This window comes from Quercus suber, unplaced genomic scaffold (assembly GCF_002906115.3).
Source record: "Quercus suber isolate HL8 unplaced genomic scaffold, Cork oak 2.0 scaffold_900, whole genome shotgun sequence".
Classification (NCBI taxonomy): domain Eukaryota; kingdom Viridiplantae; phylum Streptophyta; class Magnoliopsida; order Fagales; family Fagaceae; genus Quercus; species Quercus suber.
In genome coordinates, this window is record NW_027070325.1 from 140,416 (window position 1) to 156,045 (window position 15,630).

The 15,630-nt window shown below is 36.0% G+C and overlaps 1 protein-coding gene across 1 annotated transcript; it reads right to left on the reverse strand.

Annotated features, from left to right (window-relative positions):
- Positions 1-7,611: 7,611 nt before the first annotated feature.
- LOC136065249 (uncharacterized) lies at positions 7,612-11,384 on the reverse strand. Its single transcript, XM_065768176.1, has 5 exons — positions 10,923-11,384; positions 10,693-10,839; positions 10,111-10,635; positions 8,065-8,379; positions 7,612-7,944 (listed from the first exon to the last, which is right to left on the reverse strand). Exons 1-5 carry the CDS (start codon positions 11,382-11,384, stop codon positions 7,612-7,614), a joined length of 1,782 nt encoding a protein of 593 aa, XP_065624248.1.
- Positions 11,385-15,630: the final 4,246 nt, after the last annotated feature.

Sequence of the window (15,630 nt, forward strand, 5' to 3'; positions counted from 1 at the left end):
TCGGATCAATTACAAGCCCTAGAATTTTCAATTTTTTACAAATCACAAAATTGACCAAATTAAATCATCAAAATCATGTTATATCATGTCCCAACAAAAACCCAATGATCAATTTCACTTAAAAAGGCTTGAATCAACAAAAATCCCAAAAAGAAAGAGGTCCAAAATTTTCAATGAATAGTGCATGAAAAATGCATGAAATATATAAATAAAAGAAAAAGGAGGGGTATAATGGACTTACCGGCCTTAGAGGATAAAAATTGGTGATTTAGCTTTGCCTAGTCGGAGAGAGAGTGAAAAAGGTTTGAAACTTTTTGAAAAGTGACTTGAACAAGTCAAAGTCTGATATTTTAAAAACCTGATTCGCAATATTTGATTGATCGAAAATTACATTTGATCAATCGAATCAACCCGAGACTTTTAAAAGAATTTTAAGCACATTTTCGATCAATCGAAAAACAGAATGGATCGATCGAAACAGGCAGAGGCTCATAAATTTTTTTGAGAAAAAACACAGTTTTGAAAAAAAAAAACACATTTTGGCCATAAACTCCTCAAAGCATTAAAATTGATGAATAAAATGTATGAGATGAAATGCTTTTTGAAAAACCCAAGTTTTAAGCCCAGTTATTAAAAAAAATTTACCATTCTCCCCTTAAATTCTCAAGCAAAAAAAAAAAATGTTTTGCATAATACTCAAGGTATTTTCAAACTTGGTTGGTCATACCAAAAACACACACAATAACATGTACAGTATTTAGCAAAGAGTAATTTGTGTAGTGTGTGCAACTAGCAAAAGCTTGAGATACATGTGAGGTGATATATGAATAAAAATCAAACACAAAGTCTACAAAATTCATCACATAGAATTTGAAAGAGACTATCACCTAAAAGATTTACATCATATAACTCCCACATCTTCTAGATCATAAGCTTACAATCATGTAAGTTTCTTGAATTTTATCTTATAATATACACACCAATTTTAATTATGTGATTTGGCATCAAGCCTAATAGTACACACCAATTTTAAGCATTAAGCAATTAAATCGAGGCTTCACCTTATGTTCTTTTTATGCATATGCTACACTTTCTCTAGCACAGGATCTTAAGATATGCACTAAGGTATTCATGATTGGCTAGTGAACAGTGGTGAGATGGTTATTTATACCTTTCTCAGTAGGATCAAGTCCGACAGTCAAATATGAACGGTTTTAGAGTCCTTAAAACACAACCAGATTGATTAGCCTCGATTAATTAGCCAAGTTGTTACTTAGTCAAATTATGCAATTCTAGGTTAAAGCAATCAAATAATCATATCAAGATATAAAGCAGCGGAAAATAAATGAACACAAGATATGATGACCCAGGAAACCACACGGTAAAAACCTAGGGAGGATTTGACCTAGCTATCCTCAAGGTAAACCTGAATCCATTATGAAAGAATTGAAGTTCATACAGAAGGACTACAAGCTCCCCGCTTGACTTCCTAATGCTACCCACCAGTAGAACTTACTGACACAACCACGTGCAAGCTCCGAATCCACAGACTCCTTCTTTCTTGGATTCTTCAATCAGCTACAAGCACCCCCGCTTGATATTCTTTAAGCTTCAATGGTAGCAACCAAGTTGATCATCAAGACATTGATATTATCTCCAACTTGAAAACCCTAAGCTTTGTGTAAAGGAAAGCTCCTCTAGATCTCACAAGAGATTTACACAAAACAGCAATGTATGAGCAATAATACAATTGGAGCAACCTTCAAAAACGTGGCTAGGGTTTAGTTTAAATACCTAGGGTAAAAACATAAAACCCTAAACGTTTAATGAAGTAGGGCTGAGTTGGAAATTCTGTAGAAAAATCAACCTGTGTGATTTTCGATCGATCAAGTCTATTCCTCGATCAATCGAGCCAGGCCGAAAGTCCCAAGTACTTATGCAGCCACTCGATTCCAACTTTACAATAATAAACCAACTTTGAGCAAGCCTAAACAAGACTAAATACATTGTTTTGATCATGGTTTGCCAACATTACAAATTAGAGTTCTAAATACATAAAATCCTAAGACCTTAGAACCTAACAAAATAACATGTGACTTCAAGATTAAGACAACGTGATAAACATCATAAACATCTTTCCCACACAACATGCACTATAAAGTTTCAACTAGTCAAGTGTAATAAATAATCTCATCAAAGCTAAACAATGTACAAAGACATGTTATGTGTAAATAGATTGACCAACCTCGTTTTCAAAAACCAAGAAAAATAAAGCCAAACACAATTTACTTTCCTCCTTTTTATTTATTTATTTAAAAGAGAAAACAAAAATAAATCCTAGAATGGAATGCATGAATGTTATGCAATGCAAATCCTAGAAACAAAACAACACAAAAACCAAGGAACAATGGTCACAAAAGAGTAGAGTAATAAAGTACAAGGACCATGTCAGAAAGACTCAATTAGATCGAGTCATTTGCATCCAAAACCTTTTAGATGCACCGCGAGCATTGGAGTTCCTGTTCACATTCGAGTGATTTCCAACTCCAGAATTGGAATAAAGGTTCAAAGCCTTTACCAATTCACCAATGAGTGCTATAGGATCTTGTGCTTGAGGCATAGACACTTTTGGTTTGTTTCCTCTCTTAGCAGCTTGAAGCTTGTAACAGTTAGGACGAATGTGTCCAAACTTTTCACAAAAATGACAAACCCAAGCAGGTTTACCATGCATCTTGTCCTTAGAAAGGGTAGACTCCTTAGGTTTAGACTCTTTCAGATTAACCATAATCTTCCTAGATGGTGAAACTTCTATGGGTTTGACAACTTCACTTACAGGGGGTTTGACAGTTTCACTCACAACCTCACTCACAGAAGTTTCAGAAGAAGATGAAGGAACAAAGTTTGTAGAATATGGTGCAGACATAGAGATGCTTTCAACGAAGCCTAAACCGGATTTGTCAGAGGGATACTTTTGAACATTCAGCATTTGATCAAGTTTAGAACTAGCAAATCTAGCAATAGATAAATCAAGTTCTAATTTCTTAACCTTATCAATCAATAGCATATTCTCAGTTTTTACATTGTTCAAAAGTTCATTAGCATCAAACAATTTAACAAGCAAATTCTTCTTTTCAAGCTCAAGAGATTCAATTTTCTTCAAGCCAAGTTCAACACTCATAGCATTCTTTGCAGCAACTTTGCAAAGTTTATTATAGGCCTCTTGAAGATCTGCATCCTTAGAGAGTTCCCCATCAAAAGGGTTCTCTTCAACAGACACACTTTCATTGACTACAGCAGTAGTAGTAAAAGTATTGAAGTTTCCATCCTCGTCACATTTAGACTCATTATCAGAAACCTCATTATCACTAAGGGTTACAACCATAGCTTTACCCTTAGACCTCAAGAATGTAGGACATTCAGATTTAACATGACCATACCCCTAGGACATTTAGATTTAACATAACCATACCCTTGACATCTAAAACATTGAGAACCCAAAGAATTATTGAAAGATTAACCTACTTTTTCTCTAGGATTTTCAGTGTTGCTAACCTTAATGGGATCATTCTTCTTAAAATTTCTAGATTCAGCAGTGTTTGTATTTCTTGCCTTTCTGTTACTGTTCCTAAGAAAGTTTCTAAAGTTCTTGACAAGGTAAGCAATCTCTGTAGCAGATCAATTTCACAAAATAGGGCTTGAATCAACAAAAATCCAAAATAGAAAAAGTTCCAAAATTTTGAGCATAAATGCATGAAAAATGCATGAAATATGTAAATAAACTCAAAAAGGAAGGGCAAAACAGACTTACCAGCTTGAGGAAAGAGAGATTTTGCAAAAAAATCGGAGGAAAACGACAAAAAACTCTATGTGGAGCCTTGCCTCGTTGGAGAGAGAAAAGCAAAAGTTTGAGAAGATTGAAATAGAACTTTGAAAAAGTCAGATCTGAACTTTTAAAATAGCTTTTCCACGATCTTCGATCGATCGAAAATTACATTCGATCGATCGAATGAAATAGTCATTTTAGAACAAACTAAAGCACTTTTTCAATCGATCGAAAAACAGACTGGATCGATCGAAATGGGCAGAGGCTCACTAAATTTAAAAAAAAAATCCAGTTTTGAAAAACACAAACCTAATTTTGAAAAACAACTCCTCAAAGCATTAAACAAAGAAAGCAAAATGCATGAGTATGAGATGGAATGCTTTTTCAAAAACCCAAATTTTTAAACCCAAATTATGTCAAAAACAAATTTCAATCATTCTCCCATTGAATTTTCTCAAACAGCAAAAATGTTGTGCACAAATCTCAAGATATTTTCAAACTTGGTTGGTCAGACCAAAAACACACACACTAGCATGTACAGTGTTTAACAAGGAGTAACTTGTGTAGTGTGTGTACTAGTAAAAACTTGAGATACATGTGAGGTGATATGTGAATAGTAATCAAACACAAAGTCTACACAATTCATCACATAGAATTTAAAAGAGACTATCACCTAAAGAGTTACATCCTATAACTCCCACATCTCCTAGAACAAAAGCTTGCAATCATGTACGTTTCTTGCAGTTTTGCCTTTTATTTGTATGAGATGGCATTCAGCCTAATAGTACACACCGGTTTGAATTAAGTGAATTGGCATCAAGCCTAATAGTACACACCAGTTTTTAATTTAATTTGAGGCTACACCTTATGTTCTTTTTGTGCATGTGCTACATTTTCTCGAGCACACAATCTTATGATATGCACTAAGGTATTCATGATTGGCTAGTGAACAGTGGTGAGATGGTTATTTATGCCTTTCTCAAAAGAGTCAAGTCCGACAGTTAAATAACATGTGACTTCATGATTAAGACAGAGTGATTAAGAACCATACACATCTTTCCCACACAACATGCACTACAAAGTTTCAACTAGTCAAGTGCAATGAATAAGTTCATCAAAGTTAAACAAGGTACACAAGACATGACATGTGTAAAAAGATAGACCAACCTTGTTTTTCAAAAATCAAGAAAAATAGTGTCAAACATAATTTTTGCTTTCTCCTTTTCTTTTTTTTTCTTTTTTTATTATTTTATTATTTTTTATTTAAGAGAAAACAAATAAATCCTAGAATGAAATGCATGAATGTAATGTAATGCAAATCCTAGAACAAAACAAAAGAAAACACAAAAACCAAAGAACAATGGTCACAGAGGAATAAGCAATGCAGCACAAGGACCATGAAAGCCGAAAGAGACTAAGGACACCGAAGAACACCAATCACTTGACGAAGTGTTTCAAACTTACTTCCATCAAGCGGTTTGGTAAAGATGTCAGCATTTTGACGATCAGTAGGGATATACTCAAGAACAACAATTTTCTTTTCAACCAGATCCCTAATGAAGTGATATCTAAGTTCAATGTGTTTGGTCTTAGAATGCTGAACAGGATTCTTAGATATATCTATAGCACTGGAATTATCACAATAGACAACCATGGTGTCTTGAGGAATCCCATAATCACTCAACAACTTTTTCATCCAAAGGAGCTGAGAACAACAACTCCCAGCAGCAATATATTCTGCCTCAGCAGTGGATAAAGAAACAGAATTTTGCTTCTTACTCATCCAAGCCACAAGATTGGCTCTTACATAAAAACACCCCCTAGTGGTGCTTTTTCTGTCATCAGCATTCCCAGCCCAATCAGAATCAGAAAACCCAGCAAGAGACAAATTAGACTCCTTACTATAAAAAAGTCCATAATCACAGGTTCCACTCACATATTTTATAATTCTCTTAACAGCATTTAAATGAGAAACCTTAGGGTTGGACTGAAATCTAGAGCAAACACCAACACTAAAAGATATATCAGGCCTACTAGCAGTCAAATATAACAGACATCCAATCATGCTTCTATACAAAGTAATATCAACAGACTCACCTGATGGATCAATTGTTAATTTTGCATTAGCAGCCATTGGTGTTCTAGCATGAGCAGCCTTGTCCAAGCCAAATCTCTTGACTAAATTTCTTGCATATTTAGCTTGATTGATGTAGATTCCTGACTCTGTTTGCTTCACCTGCAATCCCAAAAAATAAGTCAATTCACCAACCATGCTCATTTCAAACATTGCCTTCATTTCATCTGCAAAAGAATGAGCAAGAGAATCATTAGTAGCACCAAAAACAATGTCATCAACATAAATTTGAGCTACAACAAAACCAGTCTTATCCTTTCTTATGAAGAGAGTTGTATCTGCAGATCCCCTTTTGAATCCATGCTCAGTGAGATATGCAGTCAATCTGTCATACCAAGCCCTAGGAGCTTGCTTCAAACCATAGAGAGCTCTCTTCAATTTGTAGACATCATCAGGTCTGTGAGGATCAACAAAGCCTTTAGGTTGCTCAACATAGACTTCTTCTTGTAGCATTCCATTCAAGAAAGCACTCTTGACATCCATCTGATATAGCTTGAAGTTTAGATGACTTGCTATGGCTAACAATATCCGGATGGACTCTAACCTAGCCACTGGTGCAAAGGTCTCATCAAAATCAACTCCCTCCACTTGTGTGTACCCTTGTGCAACAAGTCTTGATTTATTTCTGATCACAGTGCCATGTTCATCTGACTTGTTCTTAAAGATCCATTTAGTTCCAATCACATTTACATTTTCCGGTCTAGGAACTAGTTCCCACACATCATTCCGAACGAATTGATGAAGTTCTTCATGCATGGAATTTACCCAATCAGCATCCTGAAGTGCTTCATCTACCTTCTTCGGTTCAAATTGGGACAAATAACATGAGTGCGTGATCACATTCAAGGCTTTTGATCTCAACCTCATGTTATCATTCAGACTGCCCAATATATTTGTGGAAGGATGATTCAATCTCACTCTAGAGGATGGACGTTTGACAAGAGATGTTGTGATTTCTTTCTGTTCAGATGGAGGACTGAGCTCACTTTATATCTGTTGAGTGTCACGAACCTGAGTGGATGGTTCTGAACTTGATGGTACTGAGACTTTATCATTCAACACCAACAGCTCTTCCTCACTATGTTTCCCAACATACTCAGTAGGAAAAGAATCATTAACTTCTAGGGACTTATCTTGAGCAGGAGCAATGCTTTCTGAAGATCCTTCATCATTTATCACAACATTTGAAGATTCCATGACTGTTTTGGTTCTCAGATTGTACACTCTATAAGCTCTACTGGTGGAAGAGTATCCTAGAAAGTATCCTTTGTCACTCTTTGCATCAAATTTTTCTAGGTTCTCTCTATCACGCAGAATGTAACAGTCACTGCCAAATATCCTGAAATATTTGACCATAGGTTTCTTCCCTCTCCAGAGTTCATAGGGAGTCTTCTTGGAGTCAGGTCTAAAATACACCCGGTTGAGTGTATGGCAAGCAGTGTTAACTGCTTCTCCCCAGAAGGATTTTGGCAAATTTTTGTTGTGTAACATGACTCGAGCCATCTCCTGCACAACCCGGTTTTTCTTTCCACAATCTCATTTTGTTGAGGTGTCTTGGGTGATGAGAACTCTTGGTGAGTGCCTTGATCATTGCAGAAAGTAGCCAGCTTGGTATTCTCAAATTCTCTTCCATGATCACTTCTGATTCTGGCTATCACAGTATCTTCTCAACCTGCAATTTCTTGCATAGATGTATCATCTTCTCAGGAGTCTTAGTTTTATCCTTCAAAAACACAACCCAAGTATATCTAGTAAAGTCATCCACAACAACTAGAATATACTTCTTTCCACCCAGACTTTGAACTCTAGCAGGACCCATGAGATCAATGTGTAATAACTCTAAAGGTCTTGAAGTTTGAACACTAGTTATAGAAGGATGCTTGGATTTTACTTGTTTACCTATCTGACATGGTCCACAAATGCACTTATCAATCTTCTCAAATTTAGGTAAACCGATAACTGCCTCACACTTGGAAATCTTCTCTAACTGCTTATGACTGTCATGCCCCAACCGTTAATGCCACAAATCAACTTGATCAATCTTTGCACTAAAGCACTTGTTGTTTACACTTGGTGTTATGCCATAACAGTTGTCAGCTGTCCTTACACCAACACACATACAGTCACCTCCTCCATCAAGTATCTCACATTCATACTTGGTGAAAAGAACATTTAGTCCATTGTCGCAAATCTGACTTATGCTGAGTAAATTGGCCTTCAATCCATCAACATACCAAACATCTTCAAACACTGGCAATCTTGGAATGTCCACAATACCAATGCCTCTGATCACAGATTTACTTCCATCTCCAAAAGTGACTGTCCCAATCTTTCCTTCAAAGAGTGTTTTGAATAAACCTTTATTTCCTGTCATGTGCTTGGAACAACCACTTTCCAAATACCAAAGACAAGAATCACGTGCCTTTAAGGCGGTTAAAGCAGTATAACATACATAATTCTTATCACATGTGATTATCCCAAGATACTTAAGGAAAGATTTAGCAAAAACAACAAAAGGCAAAGACAGTAAGTAGACAAGTTGACAATTAAGCACAAAGATTTTCCAAGAATCCATAACAACAGGGGTCAAGGATTAGCTCAAAGATCAAGAAATCTCCAACAAAAGAGCTACCCGCTCTGATACCACTTGAACGGTTTTAGACCCCGTAAAACACAACAAGATTGGTTAGCCTAGATTAATTAGCCAAGTCGTTACTTAGTCAAATTATGCAATTCTAGGTTAAAGCAATCAAATAATCATATCAAGATATAAAGCAGCGGAAAATAAATGAACACAAGATATGATGACCCAGGAAACCACACGGTAAAAACCTGGGGAGGATTTGACCTAGCTATCCTCAAGGTAAACCTGAATCCACTATGAAAGAATCGAAGTTCATACAGCAGGACTACAAGCTCCCCGCTTGACTTCCTAATGCTACCCACCAGTAGAACTTACTGACACGACCACGTGCAACCTCCAAATTCACGGACTCCTTCTTTCTTGGATTTTTCAATCAGCTACAAGCACCTCCGCTTGATATTCTTTAAGCTTTTATGGTAGCAACCAAGTTGATCATCAAGACATTGATATTATCTCCAACTTGAAAACCCTAAGCTTTGTGTAAAGGAAAGCTCCTCTAGATCTCACAAGAGATTTACACAAAACAGCAATGTATGAGCAACAATACAATTGGAGCAACCTTCAAAAACGTGGCTAGGGTTTAGTTTAAATACCTAGGGTAAAAACATAAAACCCTAAATGTTTAATGAAGTAGGGCTGAGTTGAAAATTCCGCAGAAAAATCAACCTGTGCAATTTTCGATCGATCGAGTCTATTCTTCGATCAATCGAGCCAGGCCGAAAGTCCCAAGTACTTCTGCAGCCTCTCGATTCCAACTTTACAATAATAAACCAACTTTGAGCAAGCCTAAACAAGACTAAATACATTGTTTTGATCATGGTTTGCCAACATTACAAATTAGAGTTCTAAATACATAAAATCCTAAGACCTTAGAACCTAACAAAATAACATGTGACTTCAAGATTAAGACAACGTGATAAACACCATAAACATCTTTCCCACACAACATGCAGTACAAAGCTTTAACTAGTCAAGTGTAATAAATAAGCTCATCAAAGCTAAACAAGGTACAAAGACATGTTATGTGTAAATAGATTGACCAACCTCGTTTTCAAAAACCAAGAAAAATAAAGCCAAACACAATTTGCTTTCCTCCTTTTTATTTATTTATTTAAAAGAGAAAACAAAAATAAATCCTAGAATGGAATGCATGAATGTTATGCAATGCAAATCCTAGAAACAAAACAACACAAAAATCAAAGAACAATGGTCACAAAAGAGTAGAGTAATAAAGTACAAGGACCATGTCAGAAAGACTCAATTAGATCAAGTCTTTTGCATCCAAAACCTTTTAGATGCACCGCGAGCATTGGAGTTCCTGTTCATGTTCGAGTGATTTTCAACTCCAGAATTGGAATAAAGGTTCAAAACCTTTACCAATTCACCAATGAGTGCCATAGGATCTTGTCCTTGAGGCATAGACACTTTTGGTTTGTTTGCTCTCTTAGCAGCTTGAAGCTTGTAACAGTTAGGACGAATGTGTCCAAACTTTTCACAAAAATGACAAACCCAAGCAGGTTTACCATGCATCTTGTCCTTAGAAAGGGTAGACTCCTTAGGTTTAGACTTTTTCAAATTAACCATAATCTTCCTAGATGGTGAAACTTCTATGGGTTTGACAACCTCACTTACAGGGGATTTGACAGTTTCACTCACAACCTCACTCACAGAAGTTTCAGAAGAAGATGAAGGAACAAAGTTTGTAGAATATGGTGCAGACATAGAGATGCTTTCAACAAAGCCTAAACCAGATTTGTTAAAGGAATACTTTTGAACATTCAGCATTTGATCAAGTTTAGAACTAGCAAATCTAGCAATAGATAAATCAAGTTCTAATTTCTTAACCTTATCAATCAACAGCATATTCTCAGTTTTCACATTGTTCAAAAGTTCATTAGCATCAAACAGTTTAACAAGCACATTCTTCTTTTCAAGCTCAAGAAATTCAATTTTCTTCAAGCCAAGTTCAACACTCATAGCATCTTTTGCAGCAACTTTGTAAAGTTTATTATAGGCCTCTTGAAGATCTGCATCCTTAGAGAGTTCCCCATCAAAAGGGTTCTCTTCAACAGACACACTTTCATTGACTACAGCAGTAGCAGTAAAAGCAATGAAGTTTCCATCCTCGTCACATCTAGACTCATTATTAGAAACCTCATTATCACTAAGGGTTACAGCCATAGCTTTACCCTTAGACCTCAAGAATGTAGGACATTCAGATTTAACATGACCATCCCCCTAGGACATTCAGATTTAACATAACCATACCCTTGACATCTAAAACATTGAGAACCCAAAAAATTATTGAAAGATTAACCTACTTTTTCTCTAGGATTTTCAGTGTTGCTAACCTTAATGGGATCATTCTTCTTAGAATTTCTAGATTCAGCAGTGTTTGTATTTCTTGCCTTTCTGTTACTGTTCCTAAGAAAGTTTCTAAAGTTCTTGACAAGGTAAGCAATCTCTGTAGCAGAAAGCTCATCGTCAAATCCACCAACCTCAACATCATCAACTGACTTAAGAGCCATTGACTTGGATTTGCTAGCTTTGAGTAGGTCTAGCTCATAGGACTGAAGAGATCCTACAAGCTCATCAACAGGGATGGAGTCCACATCCTTACTCTCAGTAATGATAGTCACTTTGGGCCTAAAGTCCTCAGTCAAGGATCTAAGAATCTTCCTAACAATTTTAGGTTGATCATAGATTTCACCAAGATTAAAAGCAGAATTAACAATATCTTTCAGTTTAACATAGAATTGATCAAAAGATTCATCATCAGACATCTTAATACTTTCAAATCTAGAAGTTAATTGCTGCAATTTATTAATCTTAACTGCCTTTGTGCTTTCATGCACAGTCTAGAGGATTTTCAAAGCAGTATGAGCAACCTCAACATTAGAGATTCTCTTAAATTCCTTCATAGAAACAGTATTAAAGATGGCATTCATAGCTTTACTATTGAACCCAGCTGCTTCTTTTCGAGAAATTTACCACTCACTCACAGGAGTAGTAGGCTCCTCCCATCTGTACTCAACAGAATTTTAAACCCTCTCATTAATAGATTTCAGGAAAGCTTTCATCCTTACTTTCCAATAAGCATAGTTATTCCCATCGAAATGAGAAGGAATAACCAAAGAGTGTCTATGTTCCATGACAACAGGGGTCAAGGATCAGTTTAAAGATCAAAAAATCTACAACAAGAGAGCTACCCCCTCTGATACCACTTGTTAGGTTTTTAGAACCCTTAAAACACAACAATCGGATTAACCTAGTTTATTAGCCAAGTGATTAACTTAGTCAAATTATGCAAATCTAGGTTAACACAATCAAATAATCATATCAAGATATAAAGCAGCGGAAATATAAATAACACAAAGATATGATCACTCTAGAAAACCAAACTCGTAAAAAACCTGAGGAGGATTTAACCTAGCTATCCTCAAGGTAAACTTAAATCCACTATATGAAAGAATCGAAGTTCATACAAAAGGACTTATATGCACCCACGCTCGACTTCCTAATGTTACCCACTGGTAGAACTTATTGACACGATCACGTGCAAGCTCGAATCCACAGACTCCTTCTTTCTTAGATTCTCCAATCAAGTACAAGCACTCATGCTTATGTTTCTTTAATCTCCAATGGCAGCAACTGAGTTAATCATCAAGGTGTTGATAATATCTCTACCTTGAAAACCCTAAGTTTATGTGAAGGAAAGTTCCTCAAAGATCTCACATGAGATTCACACAAATTGCAAAATATGAGCAACAATACAATCAGAGCAACTCTCAAAACATGGCTAGGGTTTTGCCTTATATACCTAGGGCAAAAACATAAAACCCTAAATGTTTAATGAGATAGGGCTGAGTTGGAAATTCTGCAGAAAAAACATTCTGGCCGACTTTCGATCGATCGAGTCTAACCTTCGATCGATCGAACTAGGCCGAAATGTACTAATACATTTGCAGCCTCTCGATTCCAATTTTACATGAATTACACAACTTTGAGCAAGTCTAAACAAGACTAAACATATTGTTTTAATCATGGTTTGCCAACATTACACATTAGAGTTCTAAATACATCAAATCCTATGTCTTTAGAACCCAACAGGAACATTGGTACATATAGCTCCACTCAATAAACTTTATTACATAAAATATCTCCAAGTACATCCTTATTTGCACTTTGGTACATATAGAGAGCAAATTGATATTACAAGTAGGAGAAAATTGGCATTACAAGTAGGAGAAAATTGACATTACAAGTAGGAGTAAATTATATTTGAAACTAAAAATATTTTAATAGCTATCAAATAAATGATACTAGCTGTGTCCCAGAGGCTATAGTTGAAAGCGGAGAATTCAATAACCATAGTAAGTAAACTTGTTGGAAAGGCACCTGTAAGAAGCAAAATTGAAAGAAATACAAATCCAAGAAAAAAAAAAGGGAAACAATTCAATCAAGGTTAAAATATATATATATATATATATATATAAAACAGTACCATGCATAATACAGAAGAAATTAACATTAATCAACCAAGCATTGAATTTCATTTTCCTAAAGCAAGAAATGTGGAACCAAAATTGTCATCCTGTTTAATTGCTAGCCTAGACTCCCAAGTCCAACCTGTTAGGTTCTAAAGACTTAGATTTTATGTATTTGAACTCTAATGTGTATTGTTGGCAAACATATCAAAACAATATGTTTAGTCTTATTTAGACTTGCTCAAAGTTGTGTAATTAAAGTTGGAATCGAGTAGTTGCAGAGTATTATGACTTTCGGCCCTATCTGATCGAAAGATAGACTCGATCGATCGAATCTCGGTTAGAATTTTTCTCAGAATTTCCAACTCAGCCACCTTATTAAATTTTAGGTTTATGTTTTTCCCATATATAAAGGAAACCTAGCCACGTTTTGTGGGTTGCTCTTTGTATTGTTTTGTACTCATCTCAATTTTATTGTTTGGTGAATCTTTTGTGAGATCTTGAGGACTTTCCTTACATAAACTTAGGTTTTCAAGGAGAGATTATTTCAACATCTTGATGATCAACTCTTGCTGCCATTGGAGTTTAAAGAAACACAAGCGGGTGCTTGTACTGTTGGAGAATCCAAGAAAGAAGGAGTCGTGGATTAGAGCTTCACGTGTCGTGTGTAGTAAGTTCTACTGGTGGGTAGCATTAGGAAGTCAAGCGTGGGGCTTTAAGTCTTTTGTATGAACTTCATTCTTTCAAATAGTGGATTCAGTTTACCTTGAGGATAGTTAGGTTAAATCTTCCAGGTTTTTTACCGGTTTGGTTTTCCTAGGTGATCATATCATTGTGTNGGAGGTGAAGGAACATCAGCAGCAGCAGCATCACCAACAGGATCATCAACATCCTCACCAGTAGGACCTGTAGAAGAAGAAGGAAGAGGTGCGGTACCAGAAGGCTCAAACCTAGGGTGTTTAGAGTTAACTCGAAGATGAGCAGCCCTCTATCTAAGAAAAGACGCACCTATGGGAGCAATAACATGAACGGGCTCGAAAGAAGGGAAATCATCTAGACCAAGATATAACAAAATCCTATGAATAAAAATGGGATGAACAAGAGCATGAGAGGAAGATGAACTCCTATAAACTTCATTCAAAGAACGAAGAAACAAATGAGGAAAACTAATAGGAGCATCTGTTACTAAAGAGTACAAAAAGACACACCGCTCGAGAGGAATGGTGTGAAGATGAGAAATGGGCCAAATAGAATGACATGCTATCCTAAAGAAGAGATAGTGCAACTCAGATAGCTCAGCAGTGGTGATCCTAGGATTAGAACCCCACTAGATAGAAGACCTAGTGATGTATGACATGACATCACTCAAAAGAGGAGACTCATCATAAGGGTAAACAGGGTACTGGACCAAAGGTACCCTAGAGCATCAACCACTACAGTAAGAGTAATGGTGTACTCTACACCTCGTATCCAACTCTTTACCAAAGTGTTAGAATCATAGACGCGGATAGAGATGTTCAGAAAGTACTCTCTAATCAAGGTAGCTGGAGGAGGAGGATCAGAAATATTCAACAAAGGTAACCAGCCCCGATGTTCAAAATTTGCCATAATGGCAGGATCAAGCTCATCTAAAACTACAGCATGCTCAGACCAAATCTTTCTCCTAAGTTTCAAACGCTCAAAAATCTCTTGGTTTTTCTCACTCGGAAACTTCTCTCGGTCAAAAGAAGGTGGGGGAGGAGAAGGTGGGGTAACAAACCTATGAGCTCTAGTTTTCTTAGGCATGATGCTAAGGAAAGGATAAAGACACAAAAAGAACAAAAACAAAGCACAAACTAAGGGCAAACTGTAAGTTAGCACAAAAAAAATATAGAACAAAAATCTATATGATGCATGAACAATATTAATGACATGATACATGTTCTAATGCAATTAAACTAAGTTCAATTGAAGTTCAATTGCACAAAATTGGTTTGAGCACAGAGGTGCCAAAAAAAATTGAAAACCACTTGTTAAGATTTTGAAAAAATTTGACTAATTGATCATCACACAAGCTAGAATACCCAATATAATGATCAATTACATCAACTTAACACGCTAATTTCATCAATTTCTATCCAATTAAACAAAAGCCCCTAATCAGTTCAATTACAAGCCCTAGAATTTTGAATTTTTCATAAAACACAAAATTGATCAAATTAAACCATCAATATCATGTTTATATCATGTCCCAACAAAAACCCATTGATCAATTTAACATAATATGGCTTGAATCAAGAAAAACCCCAAAAGAATAGGTCTGAAAATCTCAAGGAAAAATGCATGAAAAATGCACAAAACTTGAAAATAAAAGAAAAAGGAAGGGTAAAATAGACTTACCGGCCTTGGAGGACAAATTCTTTGCAAAAGATTCGGAGGAAAACAACAAAAAAATGTTGAGTGAGCTTGCCAAGTTGGAGAGAGAGAAAAAAGTTTTGAAACTATTTGAAAAAGTGATTTAAAAAGTCAAGAACAGTGTTTTTAAAAAACTTGATTCGCGATA